The sequence below is a fragment of the Mesoplodon bidens genome, assembly GCF_964165515.1.
Source record: "Mesoplodon bidens genome assembly, chromosome: 4".
Lineage (NCBI taxonomy): Eukaryota > Metazoa > Chordata > Mammalia > Artiodactyla > Ziphiidae > Mesoplodon > Mesoplodon bidens.
This window is the reverse complement of record NC_138160.1, coordinates 53,936,626-53,962,743: the sequence shown is the minus strand read 5'-3', so window position 1 is coordinate 53,962,743 and position 26,118 is coordinate 53,936,626. Positions and strand designations below refer to the sequence as shown.

Sequence of the window (26,118 nt, the reverse complement as noted above, 5' to 3'; positions counted from 1 at the left end):
AAAAATAAACAACCCAATTAAAAAATGGGCGGAAGACCTAAATAGACATTTCACCAAGGAAGACAAACAGATGGCCAACAGGCACATGAAAAGCTGCTCAACATCACTAATTACTAGAGAAATGCAAATCAAAACTACAATGAGGTATCACCTCGTGCTGGTCAGAATGGCCATTATCAAAAAATCTAGAAACAATAAATGCTGGAAAGGGTGTGGTGAAAAGGGAACCCTCCTGCACCGTTGGTGGGAATGTAAATTGATACAGCCACTATGGAGGTTCCTTAAAAAACTAAAAATAGAACTACCATATGACCCAGCAATCCCACTACTGGGCAGATACCCTGAGAAAACCATAATTCAAAAAGACACATGTACCACAATGTTCACTGCAGCACTATTTACAATAGCCAGGACATGGAACCAACCTAAATGTCCATCAATAGGTGAATGGATAAAGAAGATGTGGCCCATATATACAATGGAATATTACTCAGCCATAAAATGAAATGAAATTGAATTATTTGTAGTGAGGTGGATAGACCTAGTCTGCCATACAGAGTGAAGTAAGTCAGAAAGAGAAAAACAAATACCATATGCTAACACATATATATGGAATCTAAAAAAAAAAAAAAAAAAATGGTACTGATGGGCAGGAATAAAGAGGTAGGCATAGAAAATGGACTTGAGGACATGGGGTGGGAGGGCAAAGCTAGGGCGAAGTGAGAGTAGCATCAACATATATACACGACCGAATGTAAAACAGTTGGCTGCTGGGAAGCAGCAGCGTAGCACAGGGAGATCGGCTCGGTGCTTTGCGATGACCTAGAGGGGTGGGATAGAGAGGATGGGAGGGAGGCTCAAGAGGGAGGGAATATTGGGACATGTGTATGCATATGGCTGATTCGCTTTGTTGTGCAACAGAAACTAACATAGTATTGTGAAGGAATTATACTCCAATAAAGATCTATTTTAAAAAATTAAATTAAATTAAATTAAAAAATAAAATAAAATAAAAAATAACTCAGGATGGAAGTGGGGCTGGGTATAGTCATTGACCACACACACACACACACACACACACACAGTGTATATAGTGATAGTGAATGCTATCTTTTGTGACGAAAAGGAGAAATTCAAATACATGTATCTGCTTAATTTTGCAAAAAGAAACACAAGGAAAGATAAACAATTGATCACTTACAGAGGGTGGATGCAGACTAAAGTAAAAGGAATGGGAAAGGAAGTGACACTTTGCAAATATAAATACACCTTTTTGTCTATTTTGAGTTCACAACTGAGAAAAGTTTTGACCTTCATGAGCAAAGTATTAAAAAAAAAAATTGGCCTACCTCCTAAATATCCTATGCCTTCCTTTATTCTCACCTAAAAATAATAACCCACAACAAATAAACAAAAGAGCCCTGCTGGGAAACATACTCCTTCTACCCTGGGAAAGCTTTGTAAAAGTTTCTCTTCTATACCTAGAAAACCACAGAAAACCAACTGAAAACTTAGGACCCATCAGTTAGATAGTGGGATGAAAATATATACATACAGAAATCAATATCCTTCCTATGTACAAACCCAATCTCCAATTACATAATGAAAGAAAAGACCTCATTTACAAGAACAAAGGAGTAAAACATACCTAAAAATAAACTGAAAATGCATAAAATCTGTATGAAATAAACACTGAAACATTCATGAAAAAACACTAAGGATGGCCTGAATAAGTAGGCCATCCATGTTCCTGGAAAGAAAGACTCACCTTTGTAAAGCTTTATTTTTTAATAATCTATTCATCAATTTCCCTAATTAATAAATGTAATGCAACTATAATACAAATTATCAGTAGGTTTTATTCCTAGAGCCTAGACAACTAACTCAAGTTCAAATAGAAAAATAAACACACAAGAATGGTCAAGAAAGCTCATAAAAAGAGCAATGAGGAGTATGGGGAAGAACGGGCCTTACTAAATATTTAAAAATGCTATACAATCTGAATCATTAAAAGCATGGGGCACTACTGGTACACAAATCATCAGTCAAACCAATCCAACAGCAGAGAAGCGCCAGAAATAGACTCCAACACAGACAGAAAAATTTAGTATATGACAAAGGAAATATATCAAATTAGTGTTAGGAAAATTTAGTTTTTAATAACGATATTGGAAGAACAAAGGAGCATTTAGAAAGATAAAATAAGATTGAATCAGTGTACCATATGGCAAACAAGGATAAACTCCTAATGGATCAAAGACGTAAATGCAAAAATTAAAAGCATAAAGTACAAGAAGCAGCAATGGGGGAATTTTATTATAACCTTGGAATAAGAAATACTTTTATACCTTTAAGACTCATAATGTAGAAGTCACAAAAGAAAAAACTTGAGGAATTAAACTATATAAAAATCAAAAATCTCTTTAATATCAAGTCTCATAAACAATTTCTAAGAAGAAATGACAAAGTAGGAATGATACTTGAAACCAAATCACTAAAGAATAATCTCCCTAATACAAAAAGAACTCCTGGAAATAGGAAAAAATAAACCAAAAAACCCCCCCACAAAAACAGACTCCATAAAAAATCGGCAACGTATACAACTCACAGAAAAAGAAATACAAATGGCCTTCAAATATATGAAGAGATGGTCACCTTCACTCTTAAGAAAAATGCAACGGTAATTACTATATACTGGTACCACTTCTCATCTATCAGATGGACAAAAATACACAACTTTGGTAACAATCTGCAGTAGCTATAGGGAAAAAGGCATTCTCATACAAAGCTGGTTAAAGTACAAGCTGCTGCCAATCTTTATGAAGGACAGTAGGGAAGGAAATCTCTCAAAACTACAAACACACTCACCCTCTGACCCAACAATAAATACCATTTATGAAAATTTTCTCTGCATACTTGCACATTACAAAATTATGTACGTACAAAGCTGTTCATTACAGACTTATATAATTTATAAAAGGAAAATTAAGAAAACCCATTCTACTGCAGGCTGGTTACATAAACCAGGTACTGCCAGATAATGGAAGTTCATGAAGTTGTAAAAAGGAATGAAGCAGTACTTTCTGATGAATACAGAAAGTTCTCCTGGTAGTTAAGTGACAGAAGCAAATTGTACAACCGTGTATATTTTGTTTTACCTTTTGTAGAAGATGAAAATAAAAATTATATATTTTCCTCTGTACCTATATACAAAACTGGAAGGATATACCAAAAAAAGCTAATAAAGTCATTACTCGTGGGAACAGGGTAGATGGACACCTGGGTGGAAGTTAAGACCTATCATTATATAACTTTTTATACTCTCTGGATTTCTAAACCATGTAAATACATTACATATTACTCATTCAAAATATAAAGTTAAAAAAAATAGACTGGAAAGAGAACATTTTCCCCCTGCTTCCTCCTCAGTTTTAGCACATGCTTTCAACCTACCTCCTAGGGGATGGAGACCTAGAAGATTTCCGTTTTATGGTTTTTGATGTCCTTGGCGATCTGGAAGAACTCCTGCTCCTCCTCCTACGCCTTTCCCTGGAAGTCAAAAATATGTCATTGTAAAAAACAGTAATTTAAATAAAAGATAATACAAATACACAAAATCAAAAGGGTCCTTAATGCTCTCAAGTGAATAGTATTCTTTACAGGCCAGTTTTAAACTAATGTCTTTCATGAAAATGTTCTGTTATCTAATTCTAGTACAGGTCAAATTATGAACTGTAAATTTTACAGACCAATGAAAACATCTTCTAAGATTTCATATCAGAAAGGGTAGACGACCTCCTCTTCACCTGATCTCTTGAGTAGAAAAAATAGTAATGGATGTTTCTTTCACATTCTCTCTCAAGTCAAACATGTTCTTCCTCAGCACCTAAAGCATGTGTTGCTTATCAGATCCTTTGTCATGCATCTAGCTCCTTGCTGCCCCACTGTGGATTATTTTTTAACAAGGTAACAGGCCCTTTTCAAGAAGTGAAAGGTAAATGGGCTTGCAAAATGTGAACTTTTTAAACCCAAGTATGTAGAATGTCTCTAAACATTAATTCATTTGACAGGGAAATTGCTTTTACCCCCTTAACCTACCATTTCATTATTGTTCTATTCATTTAAAATTGAGCACACAAGTTGCTTAGGTGTAAGGAAATTACTTAAAACCTGAGATTTAAATATGATGAAGTCAAAAATAATTATTAAATAGATTAACAGTTTTATTATTATTAAAAACTATTTTGCTTAACACATTACCAAATGATGCATACTCTAATAAAACTACTTCATTTGTAAGGGTGGTCAACTTAGAAACAATGAATTTCAAGATGTCTATTATTCAGGTGATGAGGTATAAGGGTACATATATTTATTAAATGATTAATGTAACCAATGACCTATCTCACAAGAAGCTCTGATAATTAGTGGCCACATAGCTGAAACAACCAAATCCTCTAGAATTCAAGTTCTCCTTATCACTTCAGTAAGCTGATTCTAGGCTAATGAAACATTTTGTGTACATTTTTCATCTGTAAAATAAAAAACTAGACAATGCTCATATGTGGTATACACAGTAGATGTTACGACCAAAAGAGCTCAAGAACTTTGAGAACACAGATAAATCAATTCCAACTCTACCTAAGGTTCTCTCCTCCTTTACCCAATTTTATTTCCAAGTCACCCCAAAATTATACTTCCTAATATGGAAATTAGATGACGTTATTCCATTTAATCAATGCCATTCTGTAACAGCACCTCCCTACCCCACACAAGAACCAGAAGTACTTTTTTCATAGCATGAGAATATCAGTGTATTCCAGACTTTAAGTTTACACAAAATGGCTCCATCTTCGTCAGTGTAACTCTTTACCTGTATGTTCAGGGAGCACTATGTACAGGTGGACATCTAATAATTACCAGTTAGTGATAATGAGAGCTAAGGCTGGACAGACAGGAAGCTAGAATGTCAGTTAGTCGAGAAAGAAGCTGTCAGCTCTAGTATGCAGAATTGGAGTTGATTAGGCTTCCATTTAAATTTTAGTTCCACATCTTAACCAACTGCACGACTGGGGTCATATTACTTTATCTGAGTCTCAGTTTTTCCAGTTGAAAAATGGAGATAATAACTCAAGCCTTGTAGTTTTGAGGATCAGGATAATACCTGTGAAGTACCAAGCCTAGTGTCTGGTGCACAGCAGGTGCTCAGTAAATATGTTCTCCTTCACTTTGATGGTCTCATCCTTATTAATTGTAATTCCAAGCATTAAAAGTTTTTAAATAACAAAATTTTTCCTTAAAAATGTAGCTCAGAAGACAATGTTGGAAATAAAAACATTAAGTAGACTATTATTCTGGGCAGTTAAGAGGTTTCCCATTCACTAAACAAATCAGAGCACCTTAAAGGAAGAAAAATGCTAAAAGACAAGAAATGGTAACTCTTCAGGCAAGCTCTTCTGAAAGCATGAAACATTCCAACCTGCTGAACCTTTAGGAACTAACATTAGTCAGCATTTATTCTCCAGGCCCCAGAGGTTATCTAAGAACTGAATGTGAACACCTACACTTCTTAAAACATCAAGTGACTTAAAATGACCCATGTAAAAATTATAAACATTTCAAAGTCATCAGAAAAAATAAATTCAACTGAATTTAAAAGGAATCGAGGGGACTTCCCTGGTGGCGCAGCGGTTAAGAATCCGCCTGCCAATGCAGGGGACATGGGTTCAATCCCTGGCCCGGAAAGATGCCGCAGGGCAACTACCTACGTGCCACAACTACTGAGCCTGCATTCTAGAGCCTACATGCCACAATTACTGAAGCCCGTGGTGCCAAAACTACTGAAGCCCGCTCACCTACAGCCCATACTCCACAACAAGAGAAGCCACCGCAATGAGAAGTCCACGCACCACAACAAAGAGTAGCCCCCACTATCCACAACTAGAGAAAGCTCACCTGTAGCAATGGAGACCAAAGGCAGCCAAAAATAAAAATTAATTAATTTTTTAAAAAGGAATCGAAATATTATTTGGTGTTGTGAAGGGCAATGTCTAAACAATCGCACAAAGGAATGTGTGAAACACAACCAATAAAATAACTGCAATAAAGATGCAGTCTTCAAGGCTCAACTGATACCCATAGCAAATGAGTTAATTTCTTCAGGTTTTGGTTCAATGTGTTGAAATATGGCAATGACCTACTGATTTGAAGTCACATTTTAACATATACTGTTGTTTTCAACTGTATACTTCTGACACATTTTTTAAAAGCCAGTACTAAGTACTGGTTAGAGTCCTCAATTAAACAATCTCTAAAAAGAGGAGAAAGAGCTACTATACTACCATACTTCTAACTAAAGTGCAGAGCAGATGGAAAATTTCCTCTGAGCTTTGGTTTCCTCATGTTTTAAAACCATGATAACAGTCTTCTCACAGGCTTACGGTGAGGATTAAGTAAGATCAGTCATGAAAAACTCTGCTGAGACACAAAACCTGGTATATGGTAAAGCACTCAATAAATGCTTGCAATTATCTACTATTAACTAGCCAAAGACTAGTATTAAGAATAAGCTGTTAAAACACAAAGTTAAAAAATTAGGAAATATATAGTCCATTGACTCAGAAATAATGTTCTATGAAAAAACATTTTAAAATATCTTTAAAACTTGCAAGAATATATTTTTAAGTATTTTTAAGATATAGTTTAACACAACTTAGGAACTTCCATTTATTTATAGTCACAATATCATCTGGAGCAACGGATGTAGGTTGAGATAATCTTGAATTAAGGAAGGTCCTCATTTTGCTGATGTTACTATGGCAACCTGCTGCCACCTGGTGGCAGTGTACCTATCAATAAACAGTCCTAAGAAAAAAGCAAATCCTTAACAACAAATTAATAAATGAAAACCAAAATTTAAACGTCATGTATTCAACAAAGTAGAGCAGTAAAAATGAACTTAGATGACGAAAAGGACTAATACTGTAACTTTAGAAATAATTTTATATATTAAAATTTACCACATCATTCCAAAGAAATAGACACCTAAGTCAATTTCTCTACATTAAAAAAAAAAAACTTGCCCCTGCCATCCCACCCTCCAAGAAAATAATAAGCAGCAGCAACAGCAGCCACTGACACCACTGCCAGGTTAAAACAGTGGATTATAAAGGACAGTTAACTTTTCAAGTAATTCTGGCCAATATTCTCTCTTCCTCCTCAGAGATTCAATACTGTAGCAATCCCTCTGCTAGAGAAATGTTTACTCTGCTATCAGAGGGAAATGTTCTGATATTATTGTACTGATTCCACTTGTGCACAATTATCTTTTCCCCCCAGTTAAAATTTATGTTTTCATTTGTCATCAGTAAGCCCTTTGGTAAAAACTTTAAGCATTATCAAACCTGCTGGAACTACGAGATCTTCTTGATGCATTGTAACTTCTGGGTGGTGTTCTGGACTTTTTATCCTTCTTTCTTTTCTCATCTATCTCTTTGGATCTGTCCTTTTCTCGTTCCTTTTCTTTGTCCTGTTCCTTCTCCTTCTCTTTGTCTCGTTCCTTTTCATGCTCTTTTTCCCGCTCTCTCTCTCTGTCCTTCTCCTTGTCTTTATCTCGGTCCTTTTCCCGTTCTTTATCCCGGTCTTTATCTTTGTTTTTACCCCGTTCCTTTTCTTTTTCACGTTCCTTTTCCCTGTCTCTCTCTTTTTCCCTTTCCTTTTCTCTATCTTTTTCTTTCACTCTTTCCTTTTCCTTGATTTTTTCTCGGTTGTCTTTTCTTTTGTCCCTTTAAAAACAAAAGTAAATAAATAAATTCACAACTAAAATAATTCTACTCCCCAACAGGGACCTCATTCTCTTTCCTCAACAATTATCAACACAAAACAATGTATAATAGCTGTAAGACATTACATATAAATTTCTAAATAATTTATGTGTACATGAAGCTGCTAAATGAAATAATTATCAGGCTGAATTTAGTCTGGAAATCTCATGTGTCATACTAACTAACCATCAGATTCAAATCAATGACAATCAATATTAAATCATTACTGAAACAATCAGAAAAAAGTTTAATTTCTTTCATTAAAAATTTAAACAACAGATTTTTAACATATGACATCATGAGAAAACTACCCTTAATTTCCAAAAAACTCACCGTGAACGCGAACGACTCCTTGACTTCCGCCTCTCCCTTGATTTAGAGCGTTTTTTATGAGGGCTCTTAGATCTACGTCTATCTTTTTGTCTTGAACGTGATCTATTATGGGATCTACTCCTAAAGAAAAACAAATTGTTAGAATATCAAAACTTATTCTTAGAATTTCAATTTATAAATATTTAAGATCTTTCAAATAAGAGAATTTTAAAACCAATCCTGACAGTATTTATCAATATTTTTAAATTCTCTATTACATAATGCTTCAAAATTAGATTATCTGCATAAATTTATTTATTGGAAACTTCACCAGTTCATTGTCCAGAACACAAAGACAGAAACAGAAAAAGAATTTAAGTTATTTCCTATGTCAGACTTAGGTTGACAGTTTCAGGTGTGGCTTTCTTTTGCTAAATATTACATGGCTCAATTAGAACAGACAACTTCTCCCATGGTCCAAGTTTTCATACCAAAAATTGTCAGCAACTCTTGACTTGCATGTAATATTACTGCTTGTGGCTATAACTTATCTTTGACAGGGAGTAGTGGTTATATGGTTCAATGGTTTCTATAAATGACTGTGTGCTATTTGTCATAACACATACTAAGAAGAATGCATAGGGAAGCACAGTACTAATGATGGTGCTAGTGTGACAGGAAACCAAACATCTTACTCATGAGTTAAAGCTAAATATAATCAAATGTTGAATTTGCAAAGCCTTGATTTTATTACATAAACAAAGCTATTAAAAGAAACCTTTATTACTGGAATTCCTGGAGGAAAAATAACTGTTTTTTAAATTCCGAAATTCTCTAGGCTCCCTTCCCAACTGAAATAATAGCTTATATAATGTGACATTTTTCATAATGAGGTATCCTAGGAACTATTTATTTAAATGTAACCAAATTGAAGGCATACAACTTGAACAACAAAGTGATGGGACTCACCGGCTTTGGAGTTAAACAATCTGGCTCTGACACTCAGTTCTGCCACACAATAGCTGTGAGAACTCTGGCTAATCACTTAACCTCTCTAAGCCTGAGTTTCTTCATCTAAAAAGTGGAGTAAGAATCATACCTATACCTCCTAGAACTGTCATGAGAATTAAAACAGATGATATATGGAAAACTGCCTAACAGTTTTGAGTGCAGAGTAAATGATTAAAAATCCTATCTCAATATCTGCATCATCATCATTATTAACAATTAACATAAATGAAAACTTTAAATTATATCTCTATTTATTCCAAGGGGTCACTTGAATGTCTACAAGTATGCCTTATATAATTAAAACTCATCTTGATAATAATATCTTCATGAATTAAGTTAAAACAAATATCTATAAAAGAAATATATAGTTAAATGCTTGTGCTATGCCATGAAACCAGAAAAGTCTCCAGACAATCCTCAATTAATGATCTTGTTCTTAAAACACATTTTTCAGTTAGTTAAAATTTGTTTTCCAACAGCTAATTTTCAACTGAACCACTCATCTATTATACACTTATCTTCATACCTCATTTTTAATATATGAAGATAATTCGTAGTTTGTTGAAACCTTTATCACTAATAACCTAAGAGACACAAGGGCCAAGCAGTAGCTATTAGGGGAAAACTTAAAAACTTATAACATTTTTAGTCCATTTACAGACATCCACATGAGTGTAATAATGTTTTAAAGGGCCTTTGCTTCTATGTACTTAATAAGTCTTAAGATTTCTATTCTAGTCAACCTTGCTAAAAAAAATAATAATTTTGTTTTCTTCAAATAGCACTTTCCAATCTTAGTAAACTCCTTTAAGAAAATTAACCATAGCCATAACAAATAAAAGTTAATAATAAAAAAAGCACTGACCACTTGGCTTCCCACCTTATCCTGTGGGTCCTCAGAGTTTGAAAGTCACTGCTCAAGAGTAATTATTGTATTTCAATTTTGACATTAAATATTTCATGTCTGTCTCATCCACTAGTTGCCTACAAGTTTTCTATTAGGAAAGCTAAAAGCTTCAAGTCAAGAGCAAATCTAATCCAACCAAAGATAAAGATTTGAGCTATCATTAGCAGCTGTCATTTTAACATGATGTACAAAATTGCATTGATAAGTTAAATTGTAAATAAAGGGCAACTTACCATTATGTTGCATCAAAGTTCATTTGTAAGTCAGTTGTTTCCCAGTAAAATATTATAAAATGTCTTATAGTTCCTATGCTGATCTGTAAAGGTTACTTAACTTTAAAATATAATAGAGTACTACTACCCACCTTTTCTAACACTGTCCCTATGAAAAAAACACATATAAAAATTTGGACAGAGTGGAAACACATCTTCCCAGTTCTAGCCAAGGTCATAGTAACAAATAACTATTTCCTCCCTCCTACAGAAAGAAGAAGGAACAGGGAAAGAGTCAGGGGAAAGTTCTAGAAGTATCAGAACACTAAGAAGGTAGAAGAAGGTGGGGCTTCAAGAACAAGGGCTCCTGCAACCCACACTCCTGCTAGGTCTAGTGGGTCAGAGCCAGAGCTGAGGGTATCCAATCCCACTAGAAGGGGAGGGGAAACCGAGAAATGCTTGCCATCCCCTACCGGTGGAGGGGGGAGGGAGTTCCATAAGTCAAATGTTTTTGGGTGAGGAATTTCTTTTCTTTTCAACAAAACTCATCCTCTTTTTTATTTCTTTATGACCTTAGTAAAGGCTTCTTGTGTTTATATACACCATGTATAAAAACAGTATATGCTGACAAAAAAGATATACAGGCATACCTCAGAGTTATTGTGGGTTTGGCTCCAGACCACCGCAAAAAAGGGAATATCACAATAAAGCGAGTCAGGAATTTTTTGGCTTCCCAGTGCATATACAATTTATATTTACTCTATACTGTAGTGTATTAAGTGTGCAACAGCATTATGTCTTAAATAAAAACAATGTACATACCTTAATTAAAAATACTTTATTGCTAAAAAATGCTAATTGTCATCTGACAATGCAGGGCTGCCACAAACTTTCAATTTGTTAAAAAAACCACAATATCTGTGAAGCACAATAAAGCAGAGTAAAATAAAACGAGGTGTGCCTGTGTGTATGTGTGTGTTTGGGTGTGCATGCCAGCCAAGAACAATTAATTTCTAATGCTACATAATTAGATAGACCTCCATGAAATCACCCCCATGAATAAGAGTAATTAACAAATTTCATTTTAGACAGAATAACCCTTCCTCCACTAACCCTTGGAAAGGGAAAATACCCCAATATACTGAAAATGGTAAGAGTAAAAACCTTAGTTAAATTATTTGTCCCAACAGAGAAAGCTTCACAGAAATTATCAAGGAAAAAATATTAATAATCAAATTTTGCTTTTTTTTCGCCTTAGAAAACCACTAAGGTATTAGATTTGGAGCATGGCTCTTATAACACAAAGTAAGATTTAAGTCATTGCTCTTTTTCTTCCTCAGAAAAGTTATTACTCTTCAGCTCAATTCCGTATTTTCTTGATCTCCTTTACCTTCACCACCCTGTTGACCTATAGAAATATCCATAATCTAGAACCACTGATTCTATAACATTTTCCTTCTCCAATTCTGGCTTTGCTACACTGTCTTATTCCTTGTACATGAAACAACTTCCTTCTCTTGGACATGAATTTGCCTTACTGTAAGGCCTTGGATAGAGACAGAGATTAAAACCATATTCCAAAAGGAATTCTGCAAGCTAATAGTAGAGAAGTATACACCAGTAGAGAGCTGAAAGTATAGTTTGCTAGAGTCTAATTAAGAATATCTGCAACTAGGGATTATCATACTAAGTGAAGTCAGTCAGAAATAGATGACGAATACCATATGGTATCACATGTGGAATCTAAAATATGATACAAATGAACCTATCTATGAAACAGAAACAAAATCAGGGACATAGAGAATAGACTGCTGGTTGCCAAGGGGGACAGGGATGGGAGAGGGGAGACGTGAGAGTTTGGGATTAGCAGATGCAAACTGGTATACATAGAATGGATAAACAACAAGGTCCTACTGTATAGCACAGGGAACTACATTCAGTATCCTGTGATAAATCATAATGGAAAAGAATATGAAAAACAACATATATATATATATATATATATATGTGTAACTGAGCCACTCTGCTGTACAACATTGTAATTCAAGTATACTTCAATAAAAAATAAATTAAAAAAAAGAAGATCATATTTTCCTATCTCACTGCCTCAATCTCCTTGATTAGCACAGAAAATCAAGACTAAACTGAGCTTGCTGGTGAGGTTCAACATAGAGCATACTGGTTGCTTTTTTCCCTCCCCTCAAATCCTCCTCCTTCTCTAATACTCCCAACAAACATGCACACTCACAGGCACACACACTTTTCTCTGCCTCTTCTCTTTAGAGAGTATGCGTACGTATGTACATGTAACATGCAATTAAGATCCACTGCATACATGTTCACATTTCAGTAACAGCCCCCTCCACATCTTAAAGAAGACAATAAAACTTATTTTAGACATGACTCTTAGGTTACTTCCAATCAAGATGGTGTTGCAAGTTTATATCTTGAGATCCCCTTTGCACCAAACACAAAAGATTTTAAAAGAACTTCAAAATGACAAAGCCACGCTCAAAAATAAGATAAACAGAACAGAAATAGAGCTTAAGCACAACAGTTGCAATTAAAGCTGCAAGTTACTCCTATGTTTCAGGTCCCAAAGTGGGTGGAAGAGGCTCTTATCACCAAGAGTACAAAGACTTAAAGTACCCCACTTGACGCACAGTATTTGAGAAAGGTAACTACTTGAAATCAAGATCTGGGGTGGTGCTCCCCAGACCTTGAGGGAGGTGGGGGAAGAAAAAAACAAAAAAGCTGCAACAACTTCAGCAATATTTTCAGCATCAGATGTTCCTTTTTCCAAATATGAAGAATGAAAAATTTCTGCCAGTTCTGTATAAAGACTAGTTTACTCTTAGAAAAGTCAGGAATAGAACATCTTAAGATAGAAAACCAACTTCTAAAACTAAAAATTAATTGAAATTATATATTAATTACATAAAACTTCATTCTTTAGCATTACAATTAAAGCAATATCTACTGATAACCATACTCCCTGGTGAACACCAGTGAAATTTCTACACTCTGATACTTGGACAAAAACTCAGAAAATCTTAACCACTGTAAATACAAAACCGAAAAAATTTAAATATGACAGTAGAAATTCTCACCTGTGTTTTGACTGTGATCTTTTCCTTCTAGAACGGGATTTTGAGCTAGACCTGGATTTTGAACGAGTGTGGGAACGAGATCGACCGCCTTTTCTTTCATTGTTCTTTCCAGACTCTGGGAGGAAAAAACCACTTTGCAGTGTAAGCTCAGAACAATTAAAGATCCCAGTTAATAATCAGGCACAAGTGGAATGTACCACATATAGTGCAAGGGGCCTACTCTCTGTACATCCTCCTCCTGTGCAATTATCCTTCAGAAACATCCAAGAAAGTCATTGCATAAACTCGTTGAGTGCAGCCACCCTGCAGCAGTACATATAAACCAGATGATTATAAACAGCTGTTCGTAGTATTTTGTTGCTGCCATAATGTACGATTATAACATGTCTGTAATTCCTATGACAGTGATTTTAAATCCTTTTTCCATTTATTTTCCTAGAATTGAAGCTTAAATTCTAATTTAGAAAATTTGCTCAAATGTAAAAAACCATCTAGACATTTTTAGGTTGGATTTCTAATTTTAGTTAGCAACACAAAAGTTTGAAAGGGTGTTCCTTTACCATGCTAAAACAGACTCTAGTTTTCCTAACTCATGGGCTCTCTTTTCTATTTTTAAAATTAAAACTTTGAAGGAAAAGTGAATCTGCTTAATCATAACATTTCAAATATATTTATTCTTGTCTTTAGCCTCACAATAATATTTACACTTTGCTTTAAGCATATCAGTTCTGCGTACTGATTTTGATATTAAAATATAAAGAACTGATTAACTCAAGCTAATGTACCTCAATTCAGTATCATGGAAAAAGATATTTGTGCTAAATAGTTCTTCAACCTTTAACACTAGTTAAGTCACTTACTCTTTCTTGAGTTTCAGTCTTCTTGTTTGTAAAATGAAGGGACTGAACAGATAATTTCTAAAATTCCTTCCAGTTCTAAGATTCTATGATCTTCAACTATGACCTATGTAACAACACTATGGCCTTACCTGGTTCGATAGCTGCTGAGATAAAGGACTGAGCCTCTCGCACTCGCTTCATTACTTCTTCTAACTCCTTAGCTGCAGCCTGAGGTGTCATCTCAGGGGGTTTTACTATTGCATTGTTGGAGTGATTTATTCTAAATTAAAAATATTAGCATATCACAAATACACACCATATTTTACAAAACATGAAACAACTAATTGTTTATATGATACACATATTTACAAATCTGAGGACATCTCAAAAGCACATTTAAAATAATATAGCTAAACAAAGAATAACCAAAACCAACCTCAAAACCATGATTTATCTCATTCCCATCTGCCATCAACTCTTGCTAACCAAGGCAAAAAGCAAGGGAAAAAAAGAAAAACTGAACCCTAGCTAACTTCTTTAACAACCTAAATAGGCCAGGACAACGGCTTCTCCTCACAGCTTAGAGTTATAATAAATTAAAATGGTAACACCAATATTAAAATGAATCACTTCTATTCTTAGATTATAAAATTTTGTTCATAACCTCTGCACCTCGGAAGGATGAAAGGGAACCTATATATCATGTGCACCATTTTAATCGACCCTGGCCTAGTCATACAGCTTCAAATATGGGAGGAATCTGATAAAACTCTTCCTTTATGGGTAACAGTGGTTTCTCTGATGCACATAAATGAATTTGGTGTGTCTCACTTTACCATGGTGAAAACACAGCATTCACTAAGAACAGTTTCTTATCCCTTAATAGCAGACTCCTGATCAAACTGTATAATTAAGGCAATTATCTACAGAATTCAGATAAAATTGGTGCCTCAATAATGTGCATGAAATAGTATTTCTGGTCTTGAGTACCTGAAAGGCTACATCAATTTTTCATTTTGCAAACAAGGATGTGAGCAAACCTTAAAATGTATAATTTAAAACATTTCTGGGTACTTTCTTCCTGAAATTTTGGATTTACCAAAATTCTTATTACTATATTACTGTAAGTTCTACCCATATGTTAAACTGCCCATTAGACTAGTGCAATAATGCAAAACCAACCTAACTTGTTAAAGCTTATGGAAAAAGACCTACAATCAATATGTACGGTATAAAAATGTTAACGTTAAATTAGACCTTTGAAATAGAAAATAAGATGTCTTCAAATGTAACTTTAATTTAAAGGCTAAAATGGTAAATATCTCATGTGTTTCATTTATACTTAACACAAAGTCTTCCTTTCCACAAATTGCCAATTACTATTAAAAAGAAAAAAAAAACTGCATTACATCAAAACCACAAAATTTTTTCAAAATCATTAAAATTTCTTTGTTTAGTGTTTCTTACTTCAGTGGCCTGTCTCCAAACATAACTCCATTAAAAGCAAGGGCCCTTGGTACAGAATTTTGGTCTGCAAATTCCACAAAAGCAAACCGAGTTGGCTGAGTCTCATCACCTGCCATCCGCACAAACTTCACTTCTCCAACTTGTTTAAAAAATTCAAGTAGCTGATCAGCTGTTGTTGTCTGAAGAAACAAAGTAACACTTTAATAAAGTATATTCTTCTTTAAAAAATCAGGTAAATACTACTTTATCAATTGATACGATTTTTAAGAAAGGGAAAGGAATAAGAGGTCCCACCACTCAATTTCTTCTTATATTAGTTACCTGGGAATTCAAATTGCCAACATAGACTGTTCTCCTAATTTCATCAATTTTGGAAGGATCCACATTTCCCATAAGTGGTGGCTGTGGTATCTCTCCAAGTGTTGCAATATTGGGGTCTAGTGCTGCTGCTGGTATAGCTCCCAAACTGCTAAGGGAAACACCCAGCTATAAAAAAATTAAAAAAAAAAAAACAGAGCAGATATTTTCTATTAGTGTCAAAAATTACCATTCTCTAATCTTGAAGAATATTGATCAACTCAGTAAGAATGGAAAGAGACTAGGGACTCCTAATTTAAGCCAGGTATATATCTGAATTATTCAGAGTAAGGTCACAGTAGTTTTCAATGTAATTAGAAATACAACATATTTCTTAACTATCTGGGTACTTCAATTACTTCTAAACTAGACACTAAAAGCAAACAGTCCATTCTCATTATCTGTAGTACTTATGTCCAATAAAGTTTGCCATGAAGACTGAATTATTAAATACTGAAATCGCTGCTCATAGGGAAAAAACACAGGGCTAGGTTCCTATGAGCCTCTGGTCATAACACTTTCATCAAGTGATAAATATATGACCTTGTTTTATGTGTGCTTCTGTTTAAAAATACCTTAGTTAGTATATATTATTGATTCATTAACATTAAACTCATGACCAGCAGCATGATCAACTCATGCCTGAATGAACCTTATCTTACGTAAGAATTTTCTCTGTAAGGTACATCACAGGCTTACAACACTTAGGAACACCAGACAGAACTTTAGCACTATGCTGGGGACCAATTTAAAGAGCAAAACCACCAACATAAAGCACAAAAATGCAAAAAACATGACACTCGACACACCACACACAAAAAAGGTATTTACACCATTAGAGCTGAAATAAGAAGGCAGAGTGTTGCTCTGTTTGAACTCATCTGGGAATGAACATATCAAGCAACTCAATTTTTTCCTCATTCTATTTGTGTTGATGAATAACCACAAAAGCACCACAAGTACTGATTTTGAGATTTCAAATAAATTTTAGCTAGTATGTGAATTCACAAATACAGAATTCACAAATAATGAGAATCAACTGTACCTCGGGCATTCAACAACACTGTGAATTCCTAATGCTTAACAATAATCAAAGCACCTATTTTTGCTAGGTTATTAACTCAATTCTCAGAACAGCCCTAAGAGATAGATATTACTATTACACCAATTTCACAGATAAAGACAAAGTCTTACAGAAAATAATTTTCCCAAAGATACTCAGCTAACAAGTGGTAAAACCAGGGTACCACCATGCACAGACTAAAATTAAAACAGGGACAAAGTATACCTAAGAAAAGAAACCTAAATATTAAACCCTTACATACACTATGGTAGGAAAAACATAAAAACCTTTGAATGATCTTTCAGAACGTTACTAAAATCAGTTTTTAGTTCAAGCATTAAGAAACACATTTTTAATGTGAATTTAAACTTGAAAAGATAGATCTCAGAATTTAAAAATGGAAAATTTTGCAGGATTCACATGACTTTTCAAGGAAAAAAAAAACTGCAACTTTCATTTCCACTTTTGCAATTTAAGGCAAATAAGTTAACTGACTATATATTGTTATATTGCTGCAAAACTACTAAAATTTAACAAATGTTAAGTAATAACACTTCCTAAAGGTGAAAATACTAGTTTATGAAATGAGTATCACTTATGCTTATCATAGCAACCCATGTGTGATCTTTTCAAAACATGTCAAATCAAGCTTTACCCCCGCTTAAAACCCTTTAGAATAAATTCAAACTTCCTTCTGTGGCCTAAATAGCCCTACATCATCAGTGCCCTATCTATCCCTCCAATCTCAAAACACCTACTACCCTGCCGCCCCCCCACCCCGCCCCCCTGCCTTCACAACTATTCTGCACCTGGAACACACAAGTCTTTCTCACTTTAGGGTTTCTCACTTGGCATTCCTTCTGCCCTAGAAAGCTCTTCCCCTAGCTTCTGCTGGCTGAATCCTTCAACTGCCAGGTCAATCACCCTCTCCAGGAGGCTTTCCCTCACCTTATGTAGAGCCTCATTTACTCTCTACTACATCACTCTGTTTTTTTTCTTCATAGTATTTATTACCATCTGTGGTATCTTGCTACTGACAGATCTTATATTTTTTGCTGTCACCATTTCAAGTTATCATAATGTTGTAGAAAATACCTTAGTTCAAAACAGGTGAATGACCTAGCCTCTCTCCACATGTTGCGTCTAATCACACACCTTTTTCCCCTACCATGTCTTTGATAGTCTAACATTCACAGATGATTGAGGGTCATACCTTAAATTTTTTTCTACTGTGCAAGAGAATTATTATATACAATTAAGCTATATCACAAATATGAGTATTATTATTTGTCAGTTTTGCATGGATTTAAAACAGGCCTCTCCTGGTATTCCCAGCTGTCAATCCCTTTGACCTACAAATTTCTCCACTGGGACATACAATTATAGATCTCTAATGGGCCTTTCCAAATCATCTAATCCAACTCCTTTGTTTCTCAGATTTAAAGATCATTCAGTCCTGTTTTTAGAAACTTTTCCTGTCTCTCTCTCTCTCTCTTCTTTGCACTATACCATTCTTCGACACTTGTGTCATTTAACATGGTAATCACCAATCACATATGGCTATTTGAATTTTAATTAAAATTCAGTGCCTCGGGCTTCCCTGGTGGCGCAGTGGCTGAGAGTCCGCCTGCCGATGCAGGGGACACGGGTTCGTGCCTCAGTCCGGGAGGATCCCACATGCCGCGGAGCCTGTGCATCTGGAGCCTGTGCTCCGCAACGGAAGAGGCCACAGCAGTGAGAGGCCCGCGTACCGCAAAAAAAAAAAAAAAAAAAAATTCAGTGCCTCAGTCACACTAGCCACATTTCAAGTGCTCAAGAACCACATATTGCTAGTAGCTTCTATACTAGATAGTAGATATACAGACATCTCCATCATAGCACAAAGTTCTACTGGATGTGGCTGCACTCTAACAATACAACTACCCTTCTTTAGATTAGCCTATTTTCTTTTTTTTTTTTTTTAATTTTTTATGGCAATTTTCAATACCTATCTTTTTTGTTTTTGTTTTTGTTGGTAGGAGTTTATTAATTAATTTATTTATTTTTGCTGTGTTGGGTCTTCGTTTCTGTGCGAGGGCTTTCTCTAGTTGTGGCAAGTGGGGGCCACTCCTCATCGCGGTGCGCAGGCCTCTCACCATCGCGGCCTCTCTCGCTGCAGGAGCACAGGCTCCAGATGCGCAGGCTCAGCAGCCGTGGCTCACGGGCCTAGTTGCTCCGCGGCATGTGGGATCCTCCCAGACCAGGGCTCGAACCTGTGTCCCCTGCATTAGCAGGCAGATGCTCAACCACTGCGCCACCAGGGAAGCCCCAGATTAGCCTATTTTCTAGCCCTGGTCTAAAGGACCTAAATACTTAAGTTGCCCTTTCAGTCTTTGAGGAGGTAAAGATGACCTGACTCCCGATATAAAACTTTTGCCTTCTGACATAGAAACCTTGGCCTCCCTGGAGATGTGATTTTTAAATAGAAAGAAACCTCATGAAAGGTTTCACTCTTATGAAAGAGTAAACCTTTTCAATGTCTGGAAAAGAAATGTTCTAGGCAGAGGATAAATAAGTACAACAGCCCTAAGACAGAAATATGTTTGGCATATCCAAAGATCAACAAAGCCAATAAGACTGAAATAGAGGGGAGCCAGGAAAACAAGTAGGAAAAAAAAGGTCAGAGAGGTAGCTAGGAGCCAAATCACGGGCCACCTTTCCCCTGTTTTCTACCTAAAATTATTCCTCATGAATTAAGTTTTATAAAAATACATAACTACAGCTGAATTAAAAGGAATCATTTCCCCTCACAGCAACAAATTAAATAATAAAAACTTTCTATTCTTAATGAATAAAACCTAAAAATTTTCAAGATAGCAAGACAATATTTTCTGAGGAGGGGGAAAAAAAAGATGACCCAGGAATTAATCTTAAAATATACCAAAACATACCCAAAATAAAATTTTTAGAAAGCCCAATTCAAATGATCAGATGTTAAATTAAAAACCATTTACAGATCAGGACCTTCCAGATGGTGGAGGAGTAAGCCCTGGAGATCATCTTCCTACCCACAAATACATCAAAAATAAATTTACATGTGGAACAACTCCTACAGAACACCTACTAAACACTGGGAGAAGACCTCACACTTTGCAAAAGACAAGAGACTCCACACATACCAGGCCACGTGGCTGACAGGGTGCTCTGACCAGGTATCAGGCCTGAGCCTCTGAGATGGGAGAGCCGCGCTCAGGACACTGGACCACTTTCACCTCCCAGCCCTATGTAACATCAATCGGTGAGAGCTCTCCCAGAGATCTCTGTCTCAACGCTAAGACCCAGCTCCACTTAACTACGAGGAAACTCCAGTTCTGGACATCCTATGCAAAACAACTAGCAAGACAGGAACACAACCCCACTCATTAGCAGAAAGGCTGCCTAAAATCATAAGTTCATAGACACCCCAAAACACACCACTGGATACACTCCTGCCCACCAGAAAGACAAGATCCAGCCTCATCCTCCAGAACACAGGCACCACTCCCCTCCACCAGCAAGCCTACACAACCCACTGAACCAACCTTACCCACTGGGGGCAGACACCAAAAACAACAGGAACTACAAACCTGCAGCCTGCAAAAAGGAGACCTCAAACACAGTAAGTTAAGCAAAATGAGAAGACAGAGAAATACACAGATGAAGGAGCAAGGTAAAAACCCATCAGACTAAACAAATGAAGAAGAAATAGGCAATCTACCTGAAAAAGAATTCAGAGTAATGATAGTAAAGATAATCCAAAATCTTGGAAACAGAATGGAGAAAATACAAGAAACGTTTAAAAAGAACCTAGAACAAACAAACAAACAATGATGAACAACTCAATAAGTGAAATTAAAAACTCTCTAGAAGTCAACAGCAGAATAATTGAGGCAGAAGAACAGATAAGTGACCTGGAGAATAAAATAGTGGAAATAACTACCACACAGCAGAATAAAGAAAAAAGAATGAAAAGAATTGAGGACAGTCTCAGAGACCTCTGGGACAACATTAAACACACGAACATTTTAATTATAGGGGTCCCAGAAGAAGAAGAGAAAAAGAAAGGGACTGAGAAAATATTTGAAGAGATTATAGTCAAAAACTTCCCTAATATGGGAAAGGAAAGAGTCAATCAAGTTGAGGAAGCGCAGAGTCCCATACAGGAAAACCCAAGGAGAAACACATCAAGACACATATTAATCAAACTATCAAAAATTAAATACAAGGAAAAAATATTAAAAGTAGCAAGGGAAAATCAACAATTAACATACAAAGGAATCCCCATAAGGTTAACAGCTGATCTTTTAGCAGAAACTCTGCTAGCCAGAAGTGGGTGGCAGGACATATTTAAAGTGACGAAAGGGAAAAACCTACAACCAAGATTACTCTACCCAGCAAGGATCTCGTTCAGATTCGACAGAGAAATTAAAAACTTTACAGACAAGCAAAAGCTAAGAGAATTCAACACCACCAAACCAGCTTTACAACAAATGCTAAAGGAACTTCTCTAGGCAGGAAACACAAGAGAAGGAAAAGCCCTAAAATAAAAAACCCAAAACAATTAAGAAAATGGTAACAAGAACATACATATTGAAAATTACCTTGAATGTAAAATGGATCAAATACTCCAACCAAAAGACACACACTGGCTGAATGGGTACAAAAACAAGACCCGGATATATGCTGTCTACAAGAGACCCACTTCAGACCTAGGGACACATACAGACTGAAAGTGAGGGGATAGAAAAAGATATTCCATGCAAATGGAAATCAAAACAAAGCTGGAGTAGCAATTCTCATATCAGACAAAATAGACTTTAAAATGAAGGCTATTACAAGAGACAAAGAAGGACACTACATGATGATCAAAGTATCAATCCAAGATGATGATATAACAATTGTAAATATTTATGCATCCAACATAGAAGCACCTCAAAACATAAGACAAATGCTAACAGCCATAAAAGGGGCAATCTACAGTAACACAATCATAGTAGGGGACTTCAACACCCCACTTTCACCAATGGACAGATCATCCAAAATGAAAATAAATAAGGAAACACAAGCTTTGAATGACACATTAAACAAGATGGACTTAATTGATATTTATAGGACATTCCATCCAAAAACAACAGAATACACCTTCTTCTCAAGTGCTCATGGAACATCCTCCAAGATAGACCATATCTTGGGTCACAAATCAAGCCTTGGTAAATTTAAGGAAATTGAAATCATATCAATATCAAGCATCTTTTCCAACCACAACGCTATGAGACTAGATATCAATTACAGGAAAAAACAACTGTAAAAACTGCAAACACATGGCGCCTAAACAATACACTACTAAATAACCAAGAGATCACTGAAGAAATCAAAGAGAACATTTTTAAAAACCTAGAAACAGGGCTACCCTGGTGGCGCAGTGGTTGAGAGTCTGCCTGCTGATGCAGGGGACAAGGGTGCGTGCCCCAGTCCGATAGGATCCCACATGCCGCTGAGCGGCTGGGCCCGTGAGCCATGGCCGCTGAGCCTGCGCGTCCAGGGCCTGTGCTCCGCAACGGGAGAGACCACAACAGTGAGAGGCCCGCGTACCGCAAAAAAAAAAAAAAAAAAAAAAAAAAACCTAGAAACAAATGACAATGAAAACAAGACAGCCCAAAACTTATGGGATGTAGCAAATGCAGTTCTAAGAGGGAAGTTTATAGCAATACAATCCTACCTCAAGAAACAAGAAAAATCTCAAATAAACAACTTTACCTAACACCTAAAGCAATTAGAGAAAGAAGAACAGAAAAAAACCCAAAGTTAGCAGAAGGAAAGAAATCATAAAGATCAGATCAGAAATAAATGAAAAAGAAATGAAGGAAACAATAGCAAATATCAATAAAACTAAAAGCTGGTTCTTTGAGAAGATAAACAAAATTGATAAACCATTAGCAAGACTCATCAAGAAAAAAAGGGAGAAGACTCAAATCAACAGAATTAGAAATGAAAAAGGAGAAATAACAACTGACACTACAGAAATACAAAGGATCATGAGAGATTACTACAAGCAGCTATACGCCAATAAAGTGGACAACATGGAAGAAATGGACATATTCTTAGAAAAACACAACATTCCGAGACTGAACCAGGAAGAAATAGAAAATACAAACAGACCAATCACAAGCACTGAAATTGAAACTGTGATTAAAAATCTTCCAACAAACAAAAGCACAGGACCAGATGGCTTCACAGGCAAATTCTACCAAATATTTAGAGACACGCCAACACCTATCTTTCTCAAACTCTTCCAAAAATAGGAGAGGGAAGAACACTCCCAAACTCATTCTACGAGGCCACCATCACCCTGATACCAAAACCAGACTAAAATGTCACAAAAAAAGAGAAATACAGGCCAATATCACTGATGACCATAGTTGCAAAAATCCTCAACAAAATACTAGCAAAAAGAAGCCAACAGCACATTAAAAGGATCATACACCATGATCAAGTGGGGTTTATCCCAGGAATGCAAGGATTCTTCAATATACACAAATCAATCAATGTGATAAACCATATAAACAAACTGAAGGATAAAAACCATATGATCATCTCAACAGGTGCAGAAAAAGCTTTCAACATAATTCAACACCCTTTAGGATAAAAACCCTCCAGAAAGTAGGCATAGAGGGAACTTACCTCAATATAATAAAGGCCATATACAACAAACTCACAGCCAACATCACTCTCAATGGTGAAAAACTGAAACCATTTCCACTAAGATCAGGAACAAGACAAGGTTGCCCACTCTAACCACTATTATTCAACATAGTTTTGGAAGTTATAGCCACGTCAATCAGAGAAGAAAACGAAATAAAAGGAATCCAAATTGGAAAAGAAGTAAAACTGTCACTGTTTGCAGATGACATGATACTATACATAGAGAATCCTAAAGATGCTACCAGGAAACTACTAGAGCTAATCAATGAATTTGGTAAGTAGCAGGGTACAAAATTAATGCACAGAAATCTCTTGCATTCTTATACACTAATGATGAAAAATCTGAAAGAGAAATTAAGGGAATACTCCCACTTACCATTGCAACAAAAAGAATAAAATACCTAGGAATAAACCTACCTAAGGAGACAAAAGACCTGTATGCAGAAAACTGTAAGACACTGATAAAAGAAATTAAAGATGATACAAACAGATGGAGAGATATACCATGTTCTTGGATTGGAAGAATCAACATTGTGAAAATGACTATACTACCCAAAGCAATCTATAGATTCAATGCAATCCCTATCAAACTACCAATGGCATTTTTCACAAAACTAGAACAAAAAATTTCACAGTTTGTATGGAAACAGAAAAGACCCCGAAAAGTCAAAGCAATCTTGAGAAAGAAAAATGGAGCTGGAGGAATCGGGCTCCCTGACTTCAGGCTATACTACAAAGCTACAGTAATCAAGACAGTACAGTACTGGCACAAAAACAGAAATATAGATCAACGGAACGGGAAGGAAGTGCAGAGCTAAACCCACACACATATGGTCACCTTATCTTTCATAAAAGAGGCAAGAATATATAGTGGAGAAAACACAGCCTCTTCAATAAGTGGTGCTGGGAAAACTGGACAGGGACATGTAAAAGAATGAAATTAGAACACTCCCTTAACACCATACACAAACATGAACTCAAAATGGATTAAGCACCTAATTCTAAGGCCAGTCACTATAGAACTCTTAGAGGAAAACATAGGCAGACACTATGACATAAATCACAGCAAGATCCTTTTTGACACACCTCCTAGAGAGATGGAAATAAAAACAAAAATAAACGGGACCTAATGAAATTTAAAAGCTTTTGCATAGCAAAGGAAACCAAAACAAGACGACAAGACAACACTCAAACTGGGAGAAAATATTTGCAAATGAAGCAACTGACAAAGGATTAACCTCCAAAATATCCAAGCAGCTCATGCAGCTCAATATCAAAAAAACAAACAACCCAAAACAAAAATGGGCAGAAGACCTAAATAGACATTTCTCCAAAGAAGATACACAGATTGCCAACAAACACATGAAAGGATGCTCTACACCACTAATCATCAAAGAAATGCAAATCTAAACTACAATGAGGTATCACCCCACACCAGTTAGAATGGCCATCGTCAAAAAATCTACAAACAGGGCTTCCCTGGTGGCGCAGTGGTTGAGAGTCTGCCTGCCGATGCAGGGGATGCGGGTTCGTGCCCCGGTCCGGGAAGATCCCACATGCCGCGGAGCGGCTGGGCCCGTGAGCCATGGCCGCTGAGCCTGCATGTCTGGAGCCTGTGCTCCGCAAAGGGAGAGGCCACAACAGTGAGAAGCCCGCGTACCGCAAAAAAAAAAAAAAAAATCTACAAACAATAAATGCTGGAGAGGGTGTGGAGAAAAGGGAACCCTTTTGCACTGTTGGTCAGAATGTAAATTGATACAACCACTATGGAGTACAGTATGGAGGTTCCTTAAAAAACTAAAAACAGAGCTACCATACGACCCAGCAATCCTACTACTGAGCATATACCCTGAGAAAACCATAATTTAAAAAGAGTCATGTACAAAATGTTCACTGCAGCACTATTTACAATAGCCAGGACATGGAAGTAACCTAAGTGTCCATCAACAGATGAATGGATAAAGAAGATGTGGCACATATATACAATGGAATATTACTCAGCCATAAAAAGAAATGAAATTGAGTTATTTGTAGTGAGGTGGATGGACCCAGAGTCTGTCATACAGAGTGAAGTAAATCAGAAACTGAAAAACAAATACCGTATGCTAACACGTATATATGGAATGTAAAAAAGCAAAAAAATGGTTCTGAAGAACCTAGGGGCAGGACAGGAATAAAGATGCAGACGTAGAGAATGGACTTAAGGACACGGGGAGGGGGAAGGGTAAGCTGGGACGAAGTGAGAGAGTGGCATTGACATATATAACACTACCAAATGTAAAACAGATAGCTAGTGG

The 26,118-nt window shown here is 36.1% G+C and overlaps 1 protein-coding gene across 6 annotated transcripts in view; it reads right to left on the bottom strand.

Moving 5' to 3' along the window:
• SREK1 (splicing regulatory glutamic acid and lysine rich protein 1) overlaps window positions 1-26,118 on the bottom strand; it is a 54,845-nt gene that overhangs the window by 13,765 nt on the left and 14,962 nt on the right. For 4 of the 6 annotated variants that reach the window (XM_081233917.1, XM_081233916.1, XM_081233919.1 and 1 more), the window contains exons 4-10: window positions 16,003-16,167; window positions 15,682-15,860; window positions 14,364-14,494; window positions 13,376-13,490; window positions 8,157-8,276; window positions 7,404-7,784; window positions 3,454-3,549 (exon numbers count right to left, since the gene is read on the bottom strand). In XM_081233917.1, coding sequence (XP_081090043.1) covers window positions 3,454-3,549; window positions 7,404-7,784; window positions 8,157-8,276; window positions 13,376-13,490; window positions 14,364-14,494; window positions 15,682-15,860; window positions 16,003-16,167 — 1,187 coding nt within the window. Of the gene's footprint in view, window positions 1-3,453; window positions 3,550-7,403; window positions 7,785-8,156; window positions 8,277-13,375; window positions 13,491-14,363; window positions 14,495-15,681; window positions 15,861-16,002; window positions 16,168-26,118 lie in introns of those variants that run through there. The other 2 variants (XM_081233918.1, XM_081233921.1) reach the window with 2 other exon arrangements.